This window comes from Rhipicephalus microplus, chromosome 3, assembly GCF_043290135.1.
Source record: "Rhipicephalus microplus isolate Deutch F79 chromosome 3, USDA_Rmic, whole genome shotgun sequence".
Lineage (NCBI taxonomy): Eukaryota > Metazoa > Arthropoda > Arachnida > Ixodida > Ixodidae > Rhipicephalus > Rhipicephalus microplus.
The window spans coordinates 279667164-279681783 of record NC_134702.1 but is presented as its reverse complement, the minus strand read 5'-3'; the positions used below and the strand labels follow the sequence as shown (position 1 = coordinate 279681783).

At 42.2% G+C, this 14620-nt stretch overlaps 1 protein-coding gene across 3 annotated transcripts in view; it reads left to right on the top strand.

Moving 5' to 3' along the window:
• The window catches only part of slgA (proline dehydrogenase slgA), a 351644-nt gene that overhangs the window by 330159 nt on the left and 6865 nt on the right, over nucleotides 1-14620 (top strand). For all 3 annotated transcript variants that reach the window (XM_037419347.2, XM_075891047.1, XM_037419352.2), the window contains exon 10: nucleotides 9470-9558. In XM_037419347.2, coding sequence (XP_037275244.1) covers nucleotides 9470-9558 — 89 coding nt within the window. The remainder of the gene's footprint in view (nucleotides 1-9469; nucleotides 9559-14620) is intronic.

Sequence of the window (14620 nt, the reverse complement as noted above, 5' to 3'; positions counted from 1 at the left end):
GCTATCTCTTAAGCATCAGCGTACTATTATAGTGCCTAGAATATACTGGCTAGTGTGCCATTCGCGGCCTTCTGGGTGGCACCAAATTGTATGAATGGCGGAGGCTGCTGCTTGGAGCACTGCAGGGCGGGAGGGTGCCTTGGCGCCGCCCACTTCTCATAGCCCGCTGTGTTTTCACAGCATTGGCAAGAAAGCTGCTGCCTGTTTTGATGCTAGAAGCGGAATATGTTTTCCTCGGTAAAGCGATCATATGCTGACGTATTTTAATGAAACACAATAGTACCACTATACATGACGTCGGCAGAATTTATAAAGCGAAAGCTTTTAATGTCGCCTACTCGCGGTGTATGGCCGCGGCGTGCCTTGGGTGCTAGCATGCTCTGCATCAAAGAGTTTTCGCTCTTGCACTAGTTTCTCTTCAGCTTATGTCAGCACATAAAGCTCAGTAAAAGCATAAAAATATTGGCATTGAGGCCAAAGCTACCCTCGACATGCTGCAGGTATGCAGACAAGTTCTCCCAGGCAGTGCCATGACGGCTTCTTTGTGGAGTGTTCATACAACTTCAGGCTTCGCATCTTCATCGTGATGCATTCCACAATCCACTCATCGTTGTACTGCATGCCTTTATGTGACTTCTATCATGCGGCAACGAAGCAGCTCTTCGCAGCAAGTTATTGTTTTAGGGGAAGATATCTAATATTACTTTCGAATGCCTTTTCGCTAGCTGTCTCAATTCGCACTTTCATACAAGACACATGCTCTTTTACGTTCGCGAGTATCTTCTTGATTCTCAACAAATTGTGAAAAATGTTCTTGCAGTGCTTCTTTTCGACATCATCTCTTGCACTTTTCTTTGCCTCTTTCTTTCTCTTGAAGGTCTGGTTTGGAACCAGAACCCTCTGGTACTTTCTAAAAATCACAAGGCTTTCCATCTGACTGCACTGTCAACAAACATTTTTCAGAAAAAAAAACGCCTCTGAATGAGTTGTGTTTCGATGAAACTCGCTTCAAGCCACAACCACCACAAAGAGCTGTCACTGAAACTTCTTTGATGAGGGCTTCAGCCTCATCACTACGTTTGAGGATTTGTTTTGATTTCTCTCGTCCTTTGAGATATACCGCTGCGACTACTGATTGCTGTTCAGGCAAAAGCTTTTCGAAGTATATTGTTTTCTCTATGAACAGGGTAGAAAAATTGTTCGCTTCACTTTCACAGTACGGATACGCTACTTTTCCTGCTTGCAGAGACGACACTTTCAGCCAAGTGATAGAAATACTGAGGTCTCAGAATGGGTGTCGATTGGTTCATTGTGGGTGCTGATCGAGCTTCAGTGTTTTGCACGCTTTCTTTTTCTGATCCATGGGGTGTAGCGCACTCTTCAGGCACAGTAGAATTATCCTCAGCACAAGATTGTTTAATGGCAGAGATCCCTTCCAAGGCAATTAACTTGGTGCTGCGGCGACCTTTTGCTAGAATGTCTACCTCAGCACAAGACTCTTTAATGGCAGAGATCACCTCCAAGGCAATCAATTTGGCACTGTGGTGACGTTTTGCTAGAATGTCTACGTACTGAAGCCAAAAAGTTCTTTTTTTTTTTTTCGTTTTGTCGGCAATTTCGAACAAGGTGCTGGGGATATTTGGAGAATATGGTGGGCACCGCATCAATTTTGAGGCACGGTTTGTCGCGGGGAATCTTGTTGACAACGCCGTTCACGCTTACGGTGAACAAGCGCTCAATAAAACTCTATCAAAGTGTTTCTCACAAATCACAGCAGTTGGTGTCAGTCTCTTGTCTGCCCTCATTATCTTTCTGTTCCATTACGCAAGACGTGCTTCACCTGCTGGGGCTGTGAATAATGATAATTGCTGTTTGTTCTAACGCTGACAAGTTGTGCAGAACGGTACGAAGCAAGTGCTTTTCTTCAATCATTTGACTTCAACATTCTATCATTCACTTCATAGTTCCCGTTGTGACAGGCAGGGAGACACGATAATCGCTCACTCACCCTCTGACGACACGAACAACTAACACACAGCCTGGTAATAAATGAAAACATAAACATAAAATTGAGCATGAACTGAAAACATGAACATAGAAATCCACGCGACCTTGGCAAATCGGCTGTGCGAAGCCGACGACACACGGTCAGCACCCACCCATTTGGCAGCGCCCCTCGCAGCCACCGCGGGCATTCATCTGAATTTGTGCCACCCTCCTCCATTGAAAAGAGCTGGCGAACGGCACACTAGACAGTATGTTCTAGGCCCTATCACGGCGCAGTGCCTGTTTTAGGCACTGCAACGTGCTCCCGACCGGGCTGCAGAAATTAGGTGCCTTTCTCCTCTTCTAACCACTACCACCACCACTATAGTACTATTATTGCACGGAGCCTCAATCCAGTCCAAGCCTAGCCAAAGGGCAAGTGTGCGTTGCGGCGTGTTTTGAGCAAGGTTTTGTTTGGCTATGTTCGTAATGTTGTTACTCTATGTGCGATAGGGAAGCTACACGGCTGCTTTTAAGTTGAAAGTGATTGATCATGCACTAAACAACGGCAACAGGGCCGCTGTCGGAGTCGATAAGTTTTGTGTTAGTTACTGGTGACGACAGCTGCTAGATGGATGACACACTTTATTTCATCAGAAAGCAATTGCGAACAATTCTGCGTTAAATGGTCATCAGCCTAAAGCTGACGTCGTACGCTAACCTTTTAGGGCTCTCGTTAAGTGACGAATGCTAATGCTATGCCCGCAATGCTCATAAGCTTTCCATATGGTATTCTATTTTTCGACTATTTGCTTGCGTTTTTTGTGTCTCAAATAAATTTTGCCTTCTGTTGGACGTGTGGTTTTATTGTTGAGGTAAGTCTTAATTAGTACGTCTCAAAGCGTGCTAGTTTGCTAGCGTGAGAATCCCGATTTGCGGCCACTTCATTTTCTTTTCACTTTGAGCGTTTTCGCGGAAAAATTTCTCGTGTAATTCTCACACTCCCCAAATTTGCATTAGTTTTTCACCAAGAAAAGTGCAAGTATTCTGCAAGTAAACATTTAGTAAATACAGTCCAAATCTGTGATCACACCATTCTTAGAGAACAAATGCAACGAAATATTTTTGGAACACTGCCGAACTACAAAACATATTTTTTCTGCAGTTTCTCATGACGAAAATTTTTGAAACGAGAGTTTGTAAATAATCTACTCTCGTAACATTAAGTACATTCAGAAGCTACTGAAATGCATTTGTGGCAGACTTAAATTGTGCAGAACTATTGCCGCAGTCCGTTTGAGCAACCGCTGCCATCATTGTTTAGAATAAAAGTAAAGCTGGCGACAATGATTATGATGATGATGATGATGATGGTTTGCTCATCTGTACGGGTGACTGCACAATATACCAACTAAATATTCATTTATTTTGCACTACCAACTACATTTTTAAAAACAAGCCAGGAGAATGTGAGGTGACCTTACAGTGGGCTCATGTCAACGTTTTAAAAGGCTGATGCATAAACACCAGCTCGTGAGTTACGTTTGTTGGCTTTGTGTACCCATTAGTGTCGCCACATGGTCGTTCAGCAGTAGCAGTCGATGTGTGTTATTGGTACGACATGAACTGTGTGTAGCGGTGTCGAAATGGGGCGAGTTGGTGATTCGTGATGGTTTGAAATAGTAGTATTTCAAAGTGGACTGTACAGTCTGATTTGTCTGCCTTCAAGTGAACCTGAACTTGGCAACGTTTAACGCTAGAACCTTATCTAGTGAGGAAAGCCTAGATGTACTATTCGAGGAGCTAGAACGTGTTAAATGGGATATAATAGGGCTCAGTGAGGTTAGGAGGACAGATGAGGCCTATACCGTGCTACAGAATGGTCACGTCTTTTGCTATCGGGGCTTGGCTGACAGAAGAGAACTGGGAGCGGGGTTCCTTATTCACAGAAACATAGCTGGCAACATAGAGGAATACTATAGCATTAATGAAAGGGTGGTAGGTATCGTAATTAAACTAAATAAGAGGTACAAGATGAATATGCTACAGACATACGTGCCTACATCCAGCCATGATGACGCGTCAGTGAAAGCTTCTATGAAAACGTAGAATCGGTAATGAGTAAGGTAAAAACACAGTGTACTATATCGATGGAAGACTTTAATGCAAAAGTAGGGAAGAAGCAGGCTGGAGACCAGGCAGTGGGAGATTATGGCATCAGTACTAGAAATGCCAGAGGAGAGCTACTAGTAGAATTCACAGGACGCAATAATTTACGTATTTTGAACACCTTCTGCCGAAAACGAGGAAACCGTAAGTGGACATGGAGAAGCCCTAATGGCAAAAATAAGAACGAAATAGACTTTATAATGAGTGCACACCCAGGCATCGTGCAGGATGTGGAAGTGCTTGGAAAGGTACGATGCAGTGACCATAGAATGGTACGGTCTCAAATTCGCCTAGACTTGAAGAAGGAACAACAGAAACTGATACGCAAGAAGCCATTCAATTAGCTAGCACTGAGAGGGAAAGTAGAGGAATTCAGAGTGTCACTTCAGAACAGGTACTCCGCTCTTATCGAGCAAACCAGCCTTAGCATTGATGCAACGAATGATAATCTGACCATTATCATTAGGTAGTGTGCAGTTGAAGTTACGGTACTTAGACACTGGCAAGCTTCCCCAAGAAACCAAGAACCTCATTAAAAAGCGTCAAAGCATGAAAGTCTCTAGTATAACAGACAAAATTAGAGTGCAGAGCTTTCGAAGTTGATTAACAAGCGTAAGGTATCCGATGTAAGAAGGTATAACATGGAGAAAATTGAATACACTCTGAAAAAGGGAGGAAGCATCAAAGCAGTGAACAGGGAACTTGGGATAGGCAGAAATCGGATGTATGCACTAAGGGATAAAGAAGGCAAAATAACTACGAATATGAATAGGATAGTTAAAATAGCAGAAGAGTTTTACAGAGGCCTGTACAGTAGCCGGGACAACCGCGACCTTAATACTATAAGAACTAGCAGTAACCCAGATGACACCCAACCAGTAATGATAGAAGAAGTCATAAAAGCCTTGGACAGCATGCAAAGAGATAAAGCTGCTGGTGAGGACCAGGTAACATCAAATCTGCTGAAAGATGAAGGACAGATTGTGTTAGAAAAACTAGCCACCCTGTTTACGAGGTGCCTCCTGACGGGAAGAGTACCAGAGTCTTGGAAGAATGCTAACATCATCTTAATACATAAAAAAGGAGATGACAAGGACTTGAAGAATTACAGACCTATCAGCTTGCTCTCTGTAGTATACAAGCTATTTACAAAGGTAATTGCTAGCAGAGTTAAGAAAACATTAGAATTCCATCAACCAAAGGAACAAGCACGATTTCGAAGAGGCTACTGAACAATTGACCACATTCATACTATCAATCAGATAATAAAGGAATGCTCTGAATATAGCCAACCACTCTATATAGCCTTCATATATTACGAAAAGGCGTTTGATTCAGTAGAAATATCAGCAGTCATGCAGACATTGCGGAATCAGGGCGTCGATGAAGTATATATAAACATTCTGGAAGAAATCTACAGGGGATCAACTGCTACCATATTGCTTCATGAAGAAAGCAACAGAATACCAATCAAGAAGAGTGTAAGGCAGGGGGATACAATTTCCCAAATGCTATTCACCGCATGCTTACAAAGGTTTTCAGAGGCGTAGAATGGGAACAGTTGGGGATAAGAGTTAATGAAGAGTACTTTAGTAACCTGTGCTTCGCCGATGACATTGCATTGCTGCGTAACTCGGGGGACGAATTGCAACTCATGATTATGGAGTTCGACAAGGGGAACAGAAAGGTGGGTCTTAAAATTATTCTGCAGAAAACGAAAGTAATGTCCAGCAACCTTAGAAAAGAGCAGCGCTTTGAGATAGATAATAGTGCACTTCAAGTTGTACAAGACTATGTCTACTAAGGGCAGGTAATAACCGTGGAGCCGTACCACGAGATTGAAGAAACTAGAAGAATAAGAATGGGGTGGAGCACATTTGAAAAGCACTCTCAAATCATGACAGGTAAATTCCACTATTCCTCAAGAGGAAGGTATATAACAGCTGCATCTTGCCGATACTTAGCTATGGAGCAGAAACCTGGAGACTTACAAAGAAGGTTGAGCTTAAGTTGAGGATGACGCAGTGAGCAATAGAAAGAAAAATGGTAGGTGTAACCTTAAGAGACAAGAAGATAGCAGAGTGGATTAGGGAACAAACGGGGGTTAAGGATATCATAGTTGAAATCAAGAAGAGGAAATGGACATGGGCCGGGCATGTAGCGCATAGACTGGATAACCGCTGGTCATTAAGGGTAACTAACTGGATTCCCAGAGAAGGCTAGCGATTTAGGGGGAGACAGAAGGTTAGGTGAGCAGATGAGATTAAGAAGTTTGCAAGTATAAATTGGCAGCAGCAAGCACAGGACCGAGTTGACTGGCGGAACATGGGAGAGGCCTTTGTTCTGCAGCAGATGTAGTCAGGCTGATGTTGATGATGATGGTGATGATGATGATGAAGTGACCCCGCAGGATGTGTTTCAATGCCCTAGACACAATTCGCTAGTTTCTCGGCAAGTAGAGCGGTAACATGGAAATGGACCACTTTTTACCATACGAGTCAAGAGCTACCAAATAGCTGCAAGGAAAGGCTCGGCAAATTAAGCTTACTGACTTCTGGCAATAAAATGTGTTTCAGTCAATTCCTTGTCCTTTTTGCAGTATTCTCCCGCCAATGAAATTCTAGCAAGAGCTAAATATTTTGCTTTTCATGTTGATGTCGTTATTGCAGGTTTCAACTGCAATGACAAAGCATAGCATTTTCATCCTCTTAAAATTACTACAGTTATACCTTGTTGACTCAGAGTAGCAACAAGCGAAAAAAAATTTGAGATTGCAAAAATTTCGGTGAAGTCATGTTCATTCTGCGAGTAAAGCCGCTATGCGGCTATGACTTGATGACTTCATGCACTGTCAGCAACTTGACGAAAGCACATGCGAAAAAATTCACATGCAGTGTGTGTCTTCTTTTTTTAATGATGGTTTTTTGATTGTGCTTTTTCCAAGTTCAGTCTCAAAGTCTTTGCTGCTACTGACCAGCTATGTAACAGAGCTTCTAAAGTGATTCCTCATGAAGGTTAGAAATAAAAGAATAAAGTTATCTGGCGCTACAATTTTATTCGGTGAAGAGCAATCCTAGTAGGGCATCCTCGAGTTGCTTTGCACATCTCTTTTGCCAGTTGTCCCCACTGCTGCACTTTACTATTTCACAGTAAGCATGTTTTCTAATTTGGCTTGTGTCAGCACCTCGATGGTACATAGTTTAATCTAACTGCCTCATTAGAGCAAAAAGCGCAGGCAAATGGGACAAGTAAGGCAGACAGGACCTCAAGCTGGTCACCAACATGAGCATTGATTCTGTGGGCACGAATATATGTGCCTCTTTGGAAAAGGAAATAACAAAAGGAGGGGAAAAGAAGCACTGTGCATGTCCCTCGACCGGTACATGTTCAATTCCTTTGTTATTCAAGACTGCAATTTCTCAGCAATGCTTGTAACTATACGCAGTTTCCATTATCTATCTTGGTCTTGTATGTGCTTGAATTCTTATACATTTTTAGTTGACTTATGTTGCCTTCCTGATTTGCGCATCTGTCACTTGTTTCTTTATTTTGTCTTTTTTTCTCTTGTGTGTGACAAATGTTGTACCCACCCCCTCTGTAATGCCCTACGGGCCCTGAGGGTATTCTAATAAATAAATAAATAAATAAATTAAGGAGGCTATTAACCTTCTTGTTGATTGCTGGATGGAAGGGTGCACCTACACACCCAATGGAATAGAACGCTTTGTAGATTTATCCTATGTGACAATCACGATATCTGCACTAGATTCACATCTCTTCAGCATAAAAGCGCCAGCCTCAATCGGTTTCCATGTTACTTCCAGTTTTGTTGTTGAGGAGGTTCTTGTGCTCTCGCACCCTAACCACCTACCCAATGTAGCGGCCACCACAAGACATTGCTATCTCATAGATGATTTGTTAGGATAGGGCTCGTTGGTATTGCCTGATCTGAAGTAAAAGGTGCAAAGAAGATAGTGGATAAAAAAAGAAGTCTACATAAATAGCTACGTAGCTATAATCGATAAAAATGATCGCATTCTGTGAGTGCCATAGACTTAGCATACAAAGTTTCAGAAAATTTCATCAATCCAATGGCACGAAGATATTGAAAACACATTTTGCAATTTGTTACGACACACGCGGAAATATTGGCGCAAAATTTAAAAATGAGCCTTCAACCTTGATTTTCTCCGTATGTAATGAAGTTACAATAGTGAAACATATGGCACTGGCATTCTCAGAGAACCGTCGATGAATCTATAAGAAGTCAATGTTCCTCTTTAGTGTCCCTTCAAATTAACTGTGTTGTAAGTGGTAAAATAAAGGTGCTGTGTGTGCAGTGTCTTTTTTCATCCGTCATCTTGCTTCTTTGTGCATTTTACCGCAGGTCTTATAACTTCGGTCTTTGAAAACACAGGCTGCATTGCACGTTGATCCTTGCAAAGAGACGGATTTTTTCATGAATTAGTTGAGGCTCATGTGTAGGGTTTTCCTTTTCCCCCTTTTTGTTTTTGTTACTTCCCTTTCCAAAGAAATGTATGTTTCTGTCCCTGCGAAAAAAAAAAAGCTCATGTTGTTACCCAAGTCCTGTATTTGTATTGTTCTGTTTCGTGTGATGAAGCCATGCCAACAAGCTCAAGTTTACACTAAGTTACCACAATTTTTTTTTACAATATGTGCTCAAATATTTTACAACACATGAGAGACATTGTTCTATTGTCACCTTTAAAAATTGAATACAATAGCCATCACCAAAAAGGGTCGTGAAAATTCATTCAGTATACAGTCAGGTCTGCATGACGTCTCAAGAAAGTAGCTGGTTGAATACAGCCGTGGTTCATATGGAAAGGAACTGTTCATTCGGAAAACTTTCTCCATATATTCTTGTGCCCAGCTTTGTTGCTTTGAAATTTGTTTGAGTAAATGTGTGTAATTACGCAGCTTGGCGAAACTGGTGTAATAGTAAGCAGCATAAACTTGTTCATGTTGCCATGGAGTGCGTCAGCATATCTTTAAACTTAACTGTTCATGGCTGGGGCACCCTGTATATGACCAACCGCCAGGGACACCATTATTGACAGCATATTTTCATATAAGGTATAAAAGCGTATTACAAAATTCACCCTTCTCAATATTTGATAATGTTTGCAGTATTGATAATAACACTTGTTGAGGTTTAACATCCGAAAACCACCATATGATTATGGGAGACGCAGATTTGCAGTATTGAATAAAGAAATATGGCAATAAATAGTTAGAACGTACTTTGTTATGTATGATTACTTGTTAGTGAGCTCAGGAGGTTGCTTTGCAGGATGCAAGAGCTAGGAATCCGGCCTGACGATAGAGTTGTCTGCTTTGGCCAGCTGTTGGGAATGTGTGACCAGGTCAGCTTCCCATTGGGTGAGTGCGCGTCATTCTTTTGCCTTTGTCACACCTACTGTCTGCGTCTCTTTACATGCTTGCATGATCAGTTTTGTAGCAAACTACGGTTGCCATCATTTTGCTCCAAAACAGCATTTTAGCTAAAAATTTTGCCATACCGCTATCCAGTGAAGCACAGGAGCACCCGTTGGTATAAGAAATGAACGCAAAGCTGCCTGATGCAGTGCGAAACAGTGCATCATGACTGCAAAAGAATGTAACAGTGCTATGTTAGAGGGCATCAGCAAAAGAGCAAGCGAGTGGAATCTTTAAAATAGACCTGGCATGGGGCGAAGGACTTCTCTGGCCCTGTGTAGTTTTCGTCACATTAATGTGAAATATATCACAGTGTACCTTTTTTTTTTTAACAGCCCGTTTCCAGCAAAAAGGAAATAGGCTAACAGGAGACCTTCTTCTTGGCCTTGTTATGACATTTTAAGGGCATGAACATGGGCGGCACTTCCAACTGATTCAGATCAGCTGGAAGCTGTGTTCGTGTCTGTCTTGAGTTGTCTTAACGTGAGGCCAGATGTCATACACGGCGGCTTTCAAGGACAATTGTATAGCAGTGTGGGTTCAATTCCACCTCTGGTTGGAATGCATAAATGCTGAAAGAGAATTTGTACTGTTTGTTCTAGGCCTCTCTCCTTCCACTGACCATGTACGTGTGACATACAAACACTTACCACTGCTGCCCTTCAGTTCTGCAATGCCATCTTTTCAATCATGTGCACCAAGTAGTAGCACATACATCAACCGGCTTAAGAAAATCACTGAGTGGGTAGGAGTTATCTCACAAGCTTGCCCCGCTCTCAAGGATATTGGGAAAGAAAATGCTCCGTGTGATATTAAGGAGGCAATAACAGTAGTAAAAGTAAGCCAAGATGTTCTGTTGCTTGCAATGCTCAGACCATCATTCATGTTGTAGTGACATATTAGAATGAAATGTGCCGTAGAAGTTGAGGAATAAAAGCACTTTACTGTTGTCAAAACCAATGAGACGATTGGGCTTTGCAAGGTGCAAATCTCACAGCTTTTCCTTGGCACAGTGCTGCCATCATTTTAAAGATTTTAAAGGAGCCCTGCAACACTTCTAGAGCATGGTCAGAAAACGCTGCCAATCAGCAGTTGAGGCTCCCAGGGACATGCAAGCCAATTGTTATAATACAGCGTGCGGCCTTGAATTCACTATAAATTCTCATACTCAGCTAAAAATTTCTTTCTCTTTTCTCAGCAAATGATGCTACAACCTCAAAAATCACATGTCATAGTCATCGTATCGGCCATTGGCTAATTTGAGAGTGCCGGACTCAGTCAGTGCCGGTTTGCTGCGGGAGGCTGAGTCTTGTCCATGCAAGTGAGTGAAATTGCACTGAAAAGCCATGTATTTAAAGAAAAAAAAACAAAAAATATATGCTCAAGGATACAAGGCACTCATGACATATTTTCTTTTCCATTGCCATCCCTCCCTGCCTAACTTCCAGCACATTCGTTGAGACTAGAGAAGAAAGAATACAATAGCAGTGTGCGACGAATTTTTGTAACTTCACTTGTACTCGACCGATTATAAAAACTTTTACGGCAGTGAATTCGTGGGGCAAAAACTTCACGAATTCACAGCCACCAAAAATTTTCAGAATCCATCCAGTACGAGCGGAGTTACAAACATTTGTCGCACACTGCTATTGTATTCTTTAGTGAATTGCTAAAGAATACTATTGCTCCATTACTGAATTCATTTTACGGCTACTTAAAAAAGCATTGCAGGGCCACTTTGAAGTGGCCACCGGGCCGAATTTCTCCAATGAAGATTTGAGACCAGGCTCGTCTCTCTTTTGCAACTTCTAGCTATGTTCTCTCAGCTTTCATCTTTTGTGTGGTAGCGGTCAGTCATCTGCGTGATATTTTAAATGAAGTAGGCTTACCATACGAAGCAACCGGGAAGGGATGCGATGCTCTGCACTGCTGTCACGCACAAAGATGCAATGGCCGGGTTTGTCGACTTTCCGACATGGCACATAGATGGCATTCAAGGCAGGTCGTCAACACACACGGGTTCATTTACCCAAAATACAGCACAGTGTAACAATCGCGGACTTGCAGGCTGCCAGGGAAACTCCACAAGACCGCTCGAGTACGCTATCCTGCAGCGTAATGGCTGCCGCAAAATGGGGTACCACTGAAGCGCAAGAACGAGAAGTCGGCCACAAAGGCAGAGCATGACTTCCTTCGTTTCAGGCCTGCAAAAATCCTCGAAGCCCACCCAGCGTGCCAGCACTGCGCAGTAGCAAGCCCAAGGGAGAGAGAGGGGTGTCACCGGCGGCTGATGATTGGCGGATCGCGGTGACGTGTGCCTCCGTAGTGTGTGCCGGTGTAGCATGTCTGGGCTTGCCGGCTACTTGAAAAGCAGCGGACTACTCGAAGCTTAGCTTTCTGAAGTCAGCCAAAGCAGCAAGCTTCTTTTTCAGTGGCTGCCGTTGCTAACATCGAAATTTATGCCTTGCTATAGAATTATCAAATGTCTTCGATTCTTACTCGTCACTTAGTTTGTCTAATGCATACTTTAAGTTTTTTTGCTGCCTGTGTCGGTTTAAAGTAAACGTGTCTGTTCAACATGGATAATTGCTAGGCTTTCATGCCAAACAAGATATCATTTTGAGGCACAATCTAGTGTGGGTATTGGGATTAACTCTTTCGTTACCACCTCTATTCATATCGATCACCGGTAATTGACGCTTTTGGATCATGGATTTCGGCATGTTAAACTTGTTTCTCATGCACCCAGCACTTTCTAGTAGTTAGTGCAGCCACTCAATTTTCAGAATAAGTTTGAATTTACCTGTTTGGACAACGTAGTGATTTTTGACAGACTTTTGTGCGAACCAGTGTGCATGATTGTTGAAAAAAGTGCACTAGGCTGGCAAACTTGACAGAAGTGCATGCCGCTCGTGATTATGATACAGTAACATCGAAGTTCTGTAATGAAAAGAACTTTTGCAAGCCAAATATCGAATTAAAGTGTCAGCTTTGCAATTTTACTGTGTTGAGCAGTAATGATATCCAGAAATTTATGCCATATATTCAATAGAAAGCTCTTCTTAGGAGTATGGAAAGGTTCGTTCTACAAAAAATATTTGTGAAGGTCCGCCGTGTGTTCAAAGTGTCGAGGTGGCCTTCTACGACAGTTTCCAGCAGCTTTGGTTGTGCTTTCATCGTTATATCAGACACAGGGTCGCATCTAGTGTCACTAGTCGCTCCTATGATGTTGTCATCACGCGCGCATGGGTGTGCATCAGAGCTGAAAAACACATGCGCTGCTCCAAACTGTCTTGCGACCCCATCTGAATTGAGTGATGACCAGCTTAGCATTCGAGGATGACAGCACCACAGCTTCAAGTTTTATGGTGACAATGTTTTGAGTCAGCCTAATGCATCCACAGACGTTCAAGGGTTTGTTTTGTTTACATCCTCAAGTTGTTTCCTCGGCCGCAAGTTTGTATAGCTTCTGACCTTTGCACATAATTTTATAGCTACTCTGGTTACGTGCCCGGTCCACACTTCGCTGGGGCGCAGTGTGCTAGTGCTGGCCGCAGAGCTTCTCCTAACAACAAGAAGGCCCCCGGAGCACATCTTGGCCCTGTCTACAGAGCAGTGCGAAACGTTTTAGAACTGCATGCAATATTGTTCATTTTTTAATACGATATTTGCAAAAATACGAAGAAATATGCTTGGGTGCATATATTGGAACGCCAATCTATGCGTTGTAAGGTATGAAAAGAGGTGATGCTAGATGAAATAGCGAAGTTCATTAGACATCTCATTTATAGAGAGATTATTCATATCACGGGTATCTATATACCTCCAATGGAACTCCAGGAGACTCTTGTCGCAACACAACAAAAATTTGCTGAGAAAAAGTGTACAAGTACACTTGCATCTCACGAAAAACCATGCAGTGCTTCACCACATGGCACAAGACGATGGCGCCTAGGTATAGACGGTGTAGCCTAGGTATTTACTTGTGAGAAACTCTGTGGTTCTACAATTACACTATAACACAAAAGACAGTCTGAAGATTGTGAAAAAAAAAAAAAGAGAAATTAAATGTTTTCAAATTTAAATGCTTCATTTCTTCAATTATGTTTGGAATGGATTTTGAGGCTAAACGCTGTGGTCTGCGGCTTGACAGAGGTCCAGAAATCAAAAACACAAGGCAGGACTTGATTTCAAGGCACCCGACTTACATGTACAATACCGTCCACTGTTAAAGGGAAAGCTACAGTGAGCACCGTTCATATTGTCAGTCTTCTAGTAGTAAGTGGATAAGTTAACAGTGCTTATGCACAGCACTAGTTTATCAAAAGGAGCCAGAACTGCCAATCACTGGTCGTCTCACGTAAACTTAGCCACTATGCCTTTGCAAGAAAGTGGGATGCAAACATGCTGTGCTGCTGAAGCAATGCAGTGGAGGTCATGAAATGCTTGATAGTGGGCAAACGCACGTAAAATGAACGCATAACACAAAATGCATACAGGTGACATGTCCTCATAATGTTGTATGACTCAAAATAATATGCTGTGGATTCGTGAAGCAATCGATAATGTCAATGTTTCGAATGGCTTTCTTTTGCAATAAGTAAATTGTCGTTATGTTTCCTTGTGTAGCGATTACAGATACCAAACTACAATAATTAATATGTGATGCAAAGAGTGCATAATAAATTTGTGATTGGACTTGCAATGGACGAATAGTGCGGCAACGCGTCATAGCACCTGTGCTCATTGAAACCTTTTGCCACAAATTGGAGATGTGTGTGTCCCTCAAAAGATTGGAGCTATGTGTAACACAAAAAATTTTACGTTCATTAACAATTTAATTCCTGTGTTTGCCGCAATACATAACTTTCTACAAATCAATCGATTTATTTTGGGCACGAGAAAACATTACTTTAGTTTTAGTTGGATTAATTTTTAGGCAGTTTGAATGTGACCAGGATACAGTGGAACCTCAATTGCCTGCACGTGAGAACCAAACCGAAAC